Consider the following 14,210-nt stretch of genomic DNA (forward strand, 5'->3'; position numbering starts at 1 on the left):
TTTTAATATTGGTAAGTACTAAAGTGTTGCTGATGAATGAAGTAGCTTGTCATTCACATATTCATTTAGTGTCTTCTCTGCTCTAGGCACATCTGTTATAATACATTGTAGTAAATGGTATAGAGGCCTACACAGGTGTTAGGAGAACACAAAAGGAAGAAAGATTTATAGATAAGTTCAAGAAGCAGTGGTCAGAAAGGCTTGTAGGCACAACATTTGAGGTGAATCGGAAGGAGGAGTGTGAAGGTAAAATACCCTACAGGGAGGACAAGGTGAAGGCGTGGATTGGCCTTCTGGTAGTGTGGACTACAAATCAGAGTACAAGTACAAACCAACTTCCAAATGACTAATGGGTTAGCATCACTGCTTGTAACAGGTATGGTAACGGGGCAGACAAGCTGAAAAGAAAATGGGTACATTAATGAAGGTCTAAGGAGCTTAAAATACAATGAGAGAGAAAAAATAAATAAATAAATAATAAAAATAAAAAAATAAAATAAAATAAAAATGCAATGAGAGGCCATGGGAAGCCATAAAAGATTTTAAGCAAAGGGAGTAAAAAATTAGACTTACATGCTATAAAAATCCATCCAGCACGTACTGGAGAGAGGAAGAATAGGTAAGAGATTTTAGTAATTCAGGTGAAAGATGAACAGCTTGAACAGGAAGTGTTACAAGAGGATAGAGAGGAGGAAGCAGGTAGGAAAGAGGTTTACAATCATTCAAAAAGAATTTGGGGGATCCCTGGGTGGCGCAGCGGTTTGGCGCCTGCCTTTGGCCCAGGGCGCGATCCTGGAGACCCGGGATCGAATCCCACATCGGGCTCCCGGAGCATGGAGCCTGCTTCTCCCTCTGCCTGTGTCTCTGCCTCTCTCTCTCTCTGTAACTATCATAAATAAATAAAAATTTTTTTAAAAAATTAAAAAATATTAAAAAAAAACAAAAAGAATTTGGAAGGACAGTTGGATTGAAGAAGGCAAAAGGAAGAGATTGTTTTTATTTTAAGACTTTATTTATTTGAGAGAGAGAGAGAGAGAGAGTGCTGAGAGAGAGAGTGCTAACAGAGAGAGAGTATGAGCAGGGGGAGGGACAGAGGGGAGGCGGAACTTGATCCCAGGACTCTGGGATCATGAGGCAAAGGCAGATGCTTAACCAACTGAGCCACCCATGTGCCCAGGAAGAGATTGTTTTTAATAGTGAAAGTTTCTAATTTGGATAACTGAGTAAATGATGATGACGCTGGGTGAGATATGGAATGCCAGGAAAAAATAGGTTTCATGAAAAAAATTCTGAATTATTTTGGACATGCTGAGTTTAATGTGCCCATATAAACAGGTGGGCAACTGAAAATATGGGTCTGCAGCTTAGGAGAGACATATGGGCTAGAGAAACAGATCTGAGAGACTAGTACTTCATACAGAACGTTACAGTCTAGGGGAAAAAAATCCATAGAAAGAAGAGGGATGGCAACAGAACTCCCAGGGAGCCCTCTGAGAGCCTTCTGTCTTGGTGGGAGAGGGACTATCCACAGCCACAGAGCTAGAGGAGAGCAGTTTTTAAATTTATTTTTATTTTTTAAATTTTATTTATTTATTTATTTATTTACTTACTTATTTGCTTATTTACTTACTTATTTTCAGCCATAGAAACATCTTTATTGAAGAGAATGGGGGTCATGCTGAGTTCAGGGACATGCAATGGAAGGGGCAGTTGTGAGCTGTTGTTGGTGGTCAGGGCCCCAGGTCCACCCTAGACTCCCTGGGCCTTCGGGTTCTCCCTCAGGCTGTTGGTCTGGCCAAGGTCCTGAGAGGTCCTTTGGGGCCAGTGACTCAGATTTGGTGTTTTGGACCTGTGACCAAAACGTAGATTGAAATAGGGTTCCAAAAAAAAAAAAAAGAAAGAAAGAAAAGAAAAGAAATAGGGTCCCAGGATTTGGGATCCCCTCAAGGCCGGGGTGGGGAGCCTTCATGTATTAGAGATGGAGGCTTTAGGATTTGGGGTTCCTTGGGGGCTGGGGCTCTTTGCATTTGGGTGTCTTGAGATCCACCGACAAGAAGGAGAAACGGCAATGCTTAGAGTCATTCAGAAGGGGTAGGGGGCTCCTTAGAAAAAGATGTCCAGAAAGCCATCAATAAAAGTAACAAAAGATAGCATCGCTGGACCCAAAGGAGTAGACCGTTTTGTACAAACAAGAGGCAGAAACAGTGTCAAATTCAAAAGATGACAGGACAGGGTCTACTGCATCTGGTAATAGGGCCACTAATGACCTTGGTGGGAGAAGGGTAAGAGTGGATGGGAGGGCCCAAGCTATGGGGCAGAGACTACAATAAGCCATAGAAGGACTGAGAGGCAAGGATAGAGAGTCATGGAGAGAAGCAAGTATTTGCTTAAGAAGATGGCTGTGAAGAGAAAAAGGCAGGGCAAGCGATACTTCGCTCTACTTCGGTGTGTATTAGAGTTTGTTATTTTCTTGAGGGACTTGGGTATGATTCCTGGCTATACCACACCTCTGTGACCTTGGATAAGTCACAGTACACCAGCCAGTCAGTTTTCTTAGATGCAGAATAGGGCTAGTAATCTACTTCACAGCAATGTGTAAGGATTAAATGAAATAATGCATGTAAAACTTTCAGGACCAGTTTTTGATACATAAGAAGCACTCATAAGGAACAATTTATAATTTTCATCATATACAAATATAGAGGAGAATGAACCATCAGATAGAAATTAGAAAAAGATGGTTCTTACAGGATCTACATCTATAAATATTACAGGGAAGATTGGTTCTGGACAAGAGGAGGATGCTTCATCTGAAAGTTTTTAAAAATTAAGGACACACTAAATCACAAGGGTGACTTTACACAGGAAACTCAGTCTTAGAGCATCTCCTGCAACAAATTGTGTGTGGTTGCTATAACCAAGCCTCCTCAGGACTTTCCTCACCCCTCAGTGACTTTGCACTCCATACATGCTATCCAGCAGAGCCCAGATCCTATATATCTGAGTCAGTCCTCATGATCCCCAAGAGAGACTGATTTATATACAGACAATTTCAACCAATGATTTGAGCTGAATTTCTTAGGATTCTCTCAAAATTTCAAAGAACTGTCCTACACAAATATTTTTAGGAATTTGGGCTGTTAGACCTGAAACAAGCTATTATTAACCTCACTCCAACCCTGAAACTTGGTCCCCTGATAAAGGAAGGTGGCCTCATGGTGTCAACTGCTTTCAGAGCAATGGTCCCACTTCATTGCTCCTTTTTTTCCCCCAATCTCTGCCCCCAAAGCCAAGATTCCCTTTTGGATACTATATTTTAAAGCAACCCATATTGTTCAATAATGATTTCAAGGCAAGGCCTTGTTTTTCTTGTTATTATCATGGAGTAATGTTTAGTATATGAATTGAATCATATTTTTCCAATACCAAACCTTTTTCTTTTAATATGATTGCCAAAACCACTTCAGTGTATGTGTATGTTTAGTATATAATGTATATAGAGTATGTACAATATATTTTTTCAATATATATTTTTATGTATTTTATTTGTTTTTTTTTACTGACTGTTGAAATAACCTCACACCACCAACTAGTAGCAAGAACAAGTTTTATGAAAAAGAAAACACTCAGGAAGCTTCCTTTTTTAAATCTATTTTTAAAAACCAAACTCGTTGTATTCCAAGCAATAACCAAATTGATGATGTAGGCTTCTTCTATAAGAGACTTTTCCAAATAAGCTTATACTCTCAAACCACTGCATCATATAATGACCATTCAACACTCCCAAAGCTGCTCTTTCAGAATATCTTATGTCTCTCAGCCTGAGAATCAATAATCACATGTGAGCCAAAATAATGCACTTTACCTGGTGCAGAACCTGCATGAGATGGGTCCCCATAGTGTCCATAATGTGGTGAAGAAAGGCCTATTCCAGGCTGGGACTGAGAATAGGCGGGTGTAGCTACATACCCTTGTTGACTCATTATGAAAATATCATTCCAAGGGAAAGCTCTACAGAATGATTCTACAACAGAAAAAAAGAAAATGTCAACAAGAGAGCTTGAGTGACTTAATGCTATTAAAAATACGAACACTGCTAATAAATATTTATAATGGTTTGAGGAAAATATCAGGTGTGAGATGTCTTCACATCATATAATATATCATAATATCCTCTAAAAAAGCTCTAAGCATAGGTCTATGGAACTCAGTAACTCATTTCTATAGGCAAATTCTCAGGCACAAAATCTGAATTACTGCCAATCACTTTTTCAATGGAAGAATGAACTATTTCCCAGATAGTCTTTCATAAGTGTATCCACTATTTTTGTGCCTTTGGTTTCCATGGCTCCATTTCAGCACAAAGCATGCCACTGGCAATAATCACAAGTCATTCAATTGACTGACCAGTAGAACTGCCAGTGGTCTGCAATCAGATGCCTCATGACTTGTGTCATTTCAGTGATACCCTCATTAGTAACTTTAGCCAGGCAGCTAGGATAAAGAGAAATCAATAGTCTAACAAATATAGCAGAAGATAAAGAAGTTGGTAATGGACTTATTTTATGAGTCATAAAATGACTAAGCCAGGTTGCAGCCTACAAACATTTGAGTTATCAGTGGTTTCTCATTCAAAGATGACAGACTCTCTTTCTAATTTAAATATCACACCTCTAAGAACATATACACATATACTTAAGGACTAAGGAAAAAAAGCAATTTCATATATGTTCAGGCATGTACACACATCTGACAATACAACATACCCATCCGGATTCTATTCAGAAGTTAAACATCAATTTGTTTTAAATTTAGCATTTTTTTCCAGGTTTCATGAAATAAAACATATTTCATGAAACTATTCTCAAAGAATTTTTATAATAATAATAATAATAATTAATAATAATAAAATGCTCTGAATCCTGGTAAAGGAAGTCGGTTTTCACCACTAATCTACCAATACTTGGCTGTGTGACGTGGAATAAGGTGAAGAACCTCTCTGGGCCTCAGTTCCCTCTTAGAAAATGAAGCTTCTGAAGGCTTTAGGGTCATAGAACACCGATGCCACAATTTCTTTCCAGTTGCTTCATCTGGCAGGAATATTTTTTTCCTTTTGTTATTTTGTGATGCTACCTTTTAAGGTAAAACGTTCAGTGATACCTGCTAAGGCTTGAAGTAGATCTAGACTCAGGAAACCTCATTCCTCTCTTGGTTTCATTTTCCTATTAAACTCTAACTTTCCAAAATCAAAGCAACCAGATGAAAATGTGATTAAGACCATTTTTCCCCTCCTCAGAAGGAAAGAACTAAAGAGGGGAGAGAGAGGCAAAAGGCTGCCGGTCCACCGTGTTCCTGACCACACTTACCCTCCTCCCACGTTAGCGGACAGAGAGAGACGTGGCAGCCCGAGCTTTGGTCAAGCTCCTCCAACCAAGCGCGCTTAGGAAGTCGGCGGGAGCGGGAGCACACACCTACGCAGCCGCCTGTTGCTGAGTGACGGAGAGGGAAGGCAGGGATGTTCGCTCCCAACAGCAGGAAGCGAGCAGCCGCGGCCCTCACTGGTCCTCGCAGGAATCTGCCTCCTCACGCTACCCCGTGTGCCACGTCAAACTTCCTCACAGCCCCAAGTTACAGAAGCCTGACTCAGCTCCAAGCAGCGACGACATGGCACCGAGCCGCTCGGCGGGAGCAGGCCTGCGATCCAAACCTGGGGCGCTTCGACCGCAGCCCGAGCCCCCGGTCGTCCTCCCGCCCCCGCCGTCGCGGGCCAACGACACCCGAGACGCGCTTCTCACCCCCCCCCCGGCCAACTTCGGGTCTGGACAAACCGGCGTCGCCACCAGGATGTCCCGAGGCTTGAAGACACAGTTGCCATTTTTGACCATGAGTATTTCCAGTATCGCCATCCTCCAAGGAGGAAATTAAGTTGATACGGACGCCAGAAAACCGCTGCCCGTGCCGCCGAATACCGCGCGCGGCTCCCGAGGACGCTAACCGCGCCGTCGCCAGCATCCCCAGACAAAAAGACGGGGGCGGGCGCGGGTACACATGCCCACGCCCACCCACCCCACCCCCAATGTTACACCGTGCGGAAGGGCTGAAGGGACGGAGCAGGAGGTCTCCCCCGCCGCCCGCCACAGGTGAGCGTCCAGCCCGCCGCCAACCCCCCCCTCGGCCGGGCACCACCCCACTCCAGCTGTGCCTGCGGAGGGGCCGTCCCGCCGGCGCGCAGCAAGGCAGGGCGAGGCACTACCTGGTCGGTTCCCGCACGCCGCCGGGCTCCCGAGACCTGCGCTCTGCTCCTGGCGCCGGGCACCCCCGGGGACCCAGCTCCCGCTGCGGCCGCTGTTCCCGCGGCGCCTTCCCCCCCCGCGGCTCGGTGCGTGTCCCCGCAGGCTGGTCTCGCGCACAGAGTTGCAGCCGGGCTGGGAACTGCCACGTCAAACCCTCTCCCGGCTGCGCGCCCCCAGCGCCGGGGCTCGGACCAGCTGCCGCGCTCCCGCCCGCGCACGCGCACAGACCGGACGGGGCGGGGCCGGGGGCGGGGCCGGGGCGGGGCCGGGGCGTGTCCAGGGCCGGGGCCGGGGCCGGGGCTGGAGCGCGGCCGGCGTATTGACCGTCCGTACTCCCTTTCTTTTTTTTCCCCTCTTTTTGCCTCATCGTCTGTTTTGTTTGTTTGTTTGTTTGTTTTCCTACAACATGTCAAAATGTTAACGCTGCTGCTAGGTCAGAGCCACGTTTTCGCTGTGGACCCCGGTAGGAAGGCGGGAGTGCGTAATGAGGGCTCATTCATTCTTTCATTCAACAGGTTGCCGCTTAAGCTGTGCATCCAACCCGTTGTGAATATTACTCGAATATTCCTCGAATAACTGTGATATTGCAGGTATTGTTTGCGGATACGAGAAGGTATATACGATGTAAGACCCGCCAAGAGATTAGAATTTAAAGGCGAATCTGGCACGTGTACAAGGACAATCCGATGACGTATTCCTGCAATGCAATAAGGAGGAAGGGAAACCCAAGGCGGCCTGGCCACGAGACAAATAGGGAGGAAAAGGGGTTGAAAAGTATGGGAAGAGGGGTCTTCATTGAAGCTGAAATTGCTGGATTTCTGTGTGTTCCCTCTAGGAATGCCTGCAGACTCATGATGAAGGAAGGTGACTGAACCCACGCCAAACACGGATTGATACATGTGAAAGCACCCCGTGTTTAGCTCACTGTATTGTGAGAAACAGCTGAGAAAGGCAACATACGTGACACCTGGCACTTGGCTTCTTCTCTATCTAGCCTTTCAAACTAGGACCATGTCACAATGTCCCACTCCTAGATACAGAAGCCTTCAGCCAACCCTAGGTTTGATAGAGCTACCACTTTGCCCAAACTTACCCAAGGAAACCAGATCAGCGTTTTGTTTCCAAAATATACTTTCCCCTCTCTCTGTGTCTCTCATGAACAAATAAACTAATCTTTAAAAAATATATATATATATATACATATATATATACACATATATATATACTTTCTTCTAGGCTACAAGAAGATAAAAAATACTTGACAAATCCCTTAATTGATGAAATCCCTGGGCAAAAACTTGTATAGGTATGAAGCTACTGATGAAATGCTCCATGAGTTTTTCAGGCCATTTTCAGTGATTCCAGCATGGTAAAAACTAATGGTCCCTTCCGCCTTCTTTCTTTCTTTCTTTTTTTTTTTTTTTTTTTGCAATTTTAGGGTGTGATGCACTGCCTACAACCACCTTCAACACTGGTCAGATTTGAGAATCCACAATGAAAAGTTTGTTTTAAATTTGTTTCTCGTATTCTCAATACAATGGGAATATTTGATGGAGTTTAGGAAGCTTTGGTCTGTGTGTTGAAGAAGCACAGCTTGTAAGAGCAATAAAAAAAAAAGTTGTCATATCACGGTTATGTCACAATGTAGGAGAGAATAGTCACTTGGAGACAGGAACACTATGTAATCAGCTGATTGGCTTGTTGCCTCTAGAAAACCACTAAATTTCAGTTTGTAAATCCTTTCTCACTTCTTGTTCTGGGGCACCAGGACAAACAATGTGTGATTTCAGTTCTAAGGCAGTGTTGAATTCCTAAATATTTAAAGTTGAAAGGGATTAGAGATATAGATAACTCAATATTCAGTGAAGACTGAATTCAACCAAATCATCTTATAGACTAAAAAGCCAAATTTCAGAAAATTAAAATAACTTACTAGTCTTTTAGTTGGCAGTCATGCCTTCTGATTTTAATTTCAAAGCAATTTTTACCCCATTTTTCTTCCTTTTACTATTACTCTGATTTGCTCTATTAAATGGTTTTGACTTTCTTTCCTATATCTACCTTATATTTAAGCTTTCAAATACATACAATATTAGTAGACCATACAGCTCCACCAGTACTTGGGAGTTAGAAATCACATATTTCTTTTTCTTATGAAATAGACTTCTAGTTTCAATCCTGCTTCCCTCCCTGTGACCTTAAGTAACCACCCCTTCAGTGAATAATTTCTGACCTTATTATTGTGGTAGGGGGTTGCTGAACTTCACCAAACAGGAAGGTTAGCCTGGATTCCCAGCCTTCCTTGGTCCAACTACCCCAATGCCACCTGATGTCAGCCTCTCATCTTCCATGTATAATCTATGTGGTCACCCTGGTAACCATATCCTAATTGAAAGGTGAGATCACAGGGAATGTCCATGTGCTGGGGTTCTGTGTTCTTCAGGGTCTTTCTGTTCTACCTTTATTTATTCATTTTATTTCTTAAGTAATCTCTATGCCCAGTGTGGAGCTTGAACTCACAACCCTGAGATCAAGAGTCACATGCTCCACTGACTTAGCCAGCCAAGCACTCCTCTTTTCTAACTTTGAAAGGAAAAGAAAGAAGAGACTCAACTACATAAGACTATACGGAAAGATAATGAATTTCCAGACAATACTTTGGGCTCTTTCTGTTATATACACTTTGGAAGAAAAGAACTATGATGCTCTAAGCATTTATTTTAAATTGTTTTTAAGATTTACTTATTTACTTACTTATTTCCTTATTTATTTATGAGAGAAAGCAGGGGGAGGGACAAAGGGAGAGGAAGAGAGAGACTCTCAAGCAGAATCCTTGCTGAGCATGGAGCTGGACTCTGGGCTCAATCCCACAACCCTGAGCAGAAACCAACAGTCAGACACTTAACCTACTGAGCCACCCAAGTGCCCATCTAAGCATTTATGTAACTTAAGTTTGGGGTCTCTGGTTTAAAAGCTACGGTTTGAAGAGGGTTTACAGGGGCAGCCCCGGTGGCGCAATGGTCTGGCGCCACCTGCAGCCCGGGGCGTGATCCTGGAGACCTGGGATTGAGTCCCACGTCGGGCTCCCTGCATGGAGCCTGCTTCTCCCTCTGCCTGTGTCTCTGCCTCTCTCTGTGTGTGTGTCTCTGTGTTGCTCATGAATAAATAAATAAAATCTTAAAAATAGGGATCCCTGGGTGGCGCAGCGGTTTGGCGCTTGCCTTTGGCCCAGGGCGCGATCCTGGAGATCGGGCTCCCGGTGCATGGAGTCTGCCTCTCTCTCTCTCTCTCTCTCTCTCTCTCTCACTATAATAAATAAATAAAATCTTAAAAATAAATAAATAAAACATTAAAAAAAACTGAAACAGGAAAAAAATTTTTAAAAAATGAAGAGAGTTTATTACATTTTAAAAAACTGAAATAGCCAAGAATTGGACTATGTTAAATATCCAAAAGCACAGTCAATAAGGCCAAGTTAAATGGTAGTGGGGAAAAGGGTACTTGGTAGGCTAAGTTCAGTAGCAATCAATAACAGTAACAATACAATTCAACAAGTATTCAACAAGGCCCTACACCAAAGTGCTTCTAGAATTACCTTTTTCTCTTTTTTTTAATAACAGCTTTATTGAGATATAATTAACAATTCTTCCATCGAAAGTATATGGTTCAATGGTTTTTAGTATGTTACAGAGTTGTATAGCCATCACCACAACCAATATTAGAATGTTTTCATTCCTCCCCAATAAAACTTGCCCATTAGTAGTCACTCCCCTTTTCCCCTACTCTCCCATTCCACAGCCCTAGGCAACTACTGGTCTACTTTTTATCTTGTATAGATTTCCTATTCTAGACACTTTATATGAATGGAATCATACAATATGTAGTCCCTTGTGATTATCCTTTCACTTAGCATAATGTTTTCAAAGTCCACACATGATGTAGTACCTATCAGTACTTCTTATAACCAAATAATATTCCATTGTATGGATATAGCACATTTCATTATCCATTCATCAATTGATGCACAGTTAGGTTGCTTCCCCTTTTTAGCTGTTATGAATAATGTTGCTATGAACATTCATATACAAATTTTTGTTTAGATATATGTCTTTACTTTTCTTAGGAACTTCACATAAACAATGTAGTTTCAAAAAAATACGGTCTAGCTTCAAAGACTGTACTCTTAGCAGTTAGTCAATGTTTCCTCTCTTATGAAATTTTATTTTTAAAATAAAATAGGCAATGTCACTCTCCCCCCAAAAGACAATAACAAAATAATTAAAATTGAAATCTCCAGTGAGAATGTAACTTATCAGAGCTGATTCTAGAAGAAATTTTTAAAAGTTAAATACAGAGTTACCAAATGACTCAGTAATTTCGCTCCTAGCTAGAATTACTTTTTTAAATATCTTGAATATTTTGCTCTGAATGTACTTACATCACTTATGGTTTTGGCCACACATTGGGCAGTGTGACATCCTACTACCAGGTCAGTTTGATTCAGGTTTGAATCTTGACCTATCACTCACTATTAGCTATGTGAGTTATTTATTTAGCAAGTGTTTATTAAGCACTCACTATACGCTGGGTGCTGTACTAAGCAATGTGGATATAAAGTTGAATGACACATTTCTCTGGCTCTTAAGAGTTCATGAAATAGTACAGGGATTGGCAAACTGCAAAATCTGGCCCACCTGCCTATTTTTGTACAGCCTGCAAGCTGAGAATGGTTTTTATATTTTTAGACAGTTGAAAAATCAAAAGAATAATATTTCATGATGCATACAAAATATATTAAATTCAAATTTCAATGTCCATAAATAGTTTTATTGGAACACAGCCATGCTTTTTTCATTATCGTACTTCCTGCGATAGCTTTTGCACTACAGTAGCAGAGTTGAGTAGTCGTGACATTGGCCACAAGCCTCACAAAAAACTAAAATATGTACTACCTATCCCTTTACAGAAAAAGCTTGCCAACACTTGGTCTGGGGGGACCTACAAGTATAGTGCAGTGGATTAGCATTCAATGAGAAGACCAAGTTTCCATGGGAAAATGTAAGAAGAGACATTTGACCCAGACTTGGAAAGTGAGAAAGATACCTCTGGTGAGAGTGGCATCTGAACTGAGCCCCTGAGGACAAGAATGAGCTAGGCAAAAAAAAAAAGGAGTGAGGGGTAGCAAGAATAGCAGGAATGGAAGAGGGAAGACAAGGACTCTAGGGCATTCAGAGGTACAGTGGTCCAGTATACCTCGAAGATGGGATTCAGAGGAGTGAGGACAGGAATGAAATCAAGCAAGCAGGCTAAGCAAGCCCTGGGGTCTCTCAAAGGCAATGCAGAGGCAATGAAAACTTTTAAGTGAAGATAATTCCATAAAGTCTTTTTTTGCTCCAGAAATCAATCTGGCAGGCAGAGATGGGGTTCTGCAGCCAGACCAAGTCATGACTTCTGTTTCTGCCATTTAACTAGCTGTGTGTTCCCTCTCTCAACTTCAATAACCTCACTAACAAAAATGGCTGCAATTATCACACTAATCACAAGATTTTTGTGGGGATTAGATGAAATAATGCAAGTAAAGTACTTGGTACAGTTTTGGGCACATAATAAATGCTCAATAATGTTGTTGTGATACCACCAACATAATTATCATTATTAACAGTATATCTGTGACAATGGAATTAAGGAGATAAAGTCTAAGGATGAAACCCCAGGGAATTCTGCAATGAGTGCACATTCAGTTTCTCATATGTTTTCTTGGTGGTGTCTAAGATTTGAGGAGGAATAGAAAATGCAGTTTTATAACCTACTTTAAAAGCTGTGGGAGGGGATCCCTGGGTGGCTCAGCAGTTGAGCGCCTGCCTTTGGCCCAGGGAGCGATCCTGGAGTCCCGGATCGAGTCCCCCGGGCTCCCGGCATGGAGCCTGCTTCTCCCTCCTCCTGTGTCTCTGCCTCTCTCTCTCTCTCTATGTCTATCATAAATAAATAAATAAATATTTAAAAATAAATAAAAGCTGTGGGAAACTGAGTCATGACAACTGCACAGCCATACTTCTAGATTTGTAGCTCACGCATTACTCATACTACAGTTTTGACTCCCAAGATTGTCCACTTGATGAAGTCAATGAGATATGTCTCAATGATTTCATTGCACTGATTTTCTTGACCAAGGTAAAGAAGGCAGGAGAATAGGCACTTAAGAGGTGAATGAAACCCAATTTTTATTTAACAAAATGCTGATAAGAAAGACACTCTCACCGTCACAATAATGAAAGCTGGGGGCACCTGGCTGGTTCACTTGGTAGAGGGTGCAACTCTTGATCTCAGGGTCATGAGTTCAAACCCCACATTGGGCATGGAACCTACTTAATAAAGATGGAGAGAGGGAGAGACAGAGGGAAAGAGACGATCTAAGTGCCCTGTCTACAGATTTGAAAGCTTATTATGTGATATTCTATCACAAATATTTCCCTTTTTGCTATCAGGATTGAATTGAGAATTAAAAAGTACCAAATAAAAAAAAATAAAAATAAATAAATAAATAAATAAATAAATAAATAAATAAATATAAATTTTTAAAAGTACTAAATAAAAATATAAATAAATAAATAAATAAATAAATAAATAGTACCAAATAACTCACTAAAATAGTGGTGAGAAGAGTTAACAATGATACTATCTAATTGAAGTTAGTGCTTGAATATATGCTTATTAACAAGAAGAAATCATTTTCCTTTGATTCCTTCCTCAAATCCTCTTACTTGATTTTATAGAAAAATAATGCAATTCTATGTTGTTATTATAAATAAAAATATCAGAAATTTAGATTTTGGAATATTGCATTGTGACAAGACTGCTAATATTTCTGGAATATGCATCCTTCTGTGTTATTGCTGATGTGGGCTTACTCAGCCAGAGACTGCAGCTCCAGCCTTCATAGCTGGTTGTAGTTCTGTGACTCACTGACCAGAATGGTAATTATGTATGCAACTTCTTAGTCTATCTTTATATTTTCAGCCTGATTCTCTCACCTTCCTGCAGGCTGGAATGAAGATGGTAGGGGTTAGCCCAAACTAACCATAATGAGGACAGTCCTCTGTGATTGGTGGCAAAATATGAAAGAAACTCTGGTGCCTGGATATCTTCATGAACCAGAGCCACCTACTCATCTTGAACCCCATGTCTACTTCTGAGCTGTTATGTGAGAGAAAAATAATTGTTTGTAGTTTGAACCACTGATTTTGGGTGGGAGGAGGGACCTCTTAGACAAATAATCATATTCTTAAAATTAGTACATTTAAAAAAATAAGATACCTGTAAATTTTACTTTTCAGAGTAAATCTACTATAAACCAATGAACAGAACAGTATATAGACAAAAAAAAAAAAAAAAGAACAGTATATAGACTATAGATAAGAATAATTTAACCACAGAGGAGTAAATGGATAGACAGTTTCGTGATTCTATTGTTTTAATGCAACCTCACATTAAAAACATACCCTGATGAGTAAGGGTGGAGTTTTGAAAGGAGCTGATGTTTCTATTGTTCACCAAAATGAATAGTGTTTCACTGGCCAAGAACTAAGGTGACTTTTTGGACTTTGTCCTTCCTGCTAGATCTAAGAGTTGTTTCTAAACTTTGAGACACAGAGAAGCCTACAAAGTTTCTAAACTTTGAGACACAGAAAACCCTATGCTGATTGATCAGGAGTAGGTCTGGAGAGCTCATCCTGACCTCACAAAGGTTCTATGTAGGTGGCAACAGTGAGAGTGGGAGTCTGTTTCCTCTGGAGCACCCTTCAGCCTCCCAGGAGCACTTTTTCCAAACACGAGCCAAGAACAATTGTTTAAAGGTGCAGAGAGCAGGATTCTTTCTCACTTTAGATCTGAAAAGTGGAGGAGTCAGTCATAAGTGGC

General features: G+C 41.4%; 1 protein-coding gene and 1 long non-coding RNA gene across 6 annotated transcripts in view; one reads left to right on the forward strand and one right to left on the reverse strand.

The window, feature by feature from the left end:
• Window positions 1-8,681, reverse strand: part of SEC24D (SEC24 homolog D, COPII coat complex component) — a 105,627-nt gene extending 96,946 nt beyond the window's left edge. For 2 of the 4 annotated variants that reach the window (XM_025466003.3, XM_025466002.3), the window contains exons 1-2: window positions 5,367-5,483; window positions 3,866-4,024 (exon numbers count right to left, since the gene is read on the reverse strand). In XM_025466003.3, coding sequence (XP_025321788.1) covers window positions 3,866-3,983 — 118 coding nt within the window. In that variant the 5' untranslated portion in view covers window positions 3,984-4,024; window positions 5,367-5,483. Of the gene's footprint in view, window positions 1-3,865; window positions 4,025-5,366; window positions 5,484-6,253; window positions 6,413-8,526 lie in introns of those variants that run through there. The other 2 variants (XM_025466005.2, XM_035709744.2) reach the window with 2 other exon arrangements.
• On the forward strand, window positions 5,489-11,472 carry LOC112671715 (uncharacterized). 2 transcript variants are annotated; one of them, XR_003143831.3, is made up of 3 exons: window positions 5,489-6,140; window positions 6,809-6,883; window positions 7,129-7,478. It is a non-coding gene; the product is annotated as an uncharacterized LOC112671715 (long non-coding RNA). The 2 variants fall into 2 exon arrangements; XR_007407731.1 differs by having other exon boundaries at window positions 6,809-11,472.
• The last annotated feature ends 2,738 nt before the right edge of the window (window positions 11,473-14,210 follow it).

Source organism: Canis lupus, chromosome 32 (assembly GCF_003254725.2).
Source record: "Canis lupus dingo isolate Sandy chromosome 32, ASM325472v2, whole genome shotgun sequence".
Classification (NCBI taxonomy): Eukaryota; Metazoa; Chordata; class Mammalia; order Carnivora; family Canidae; genus Canis; species Canis lupus.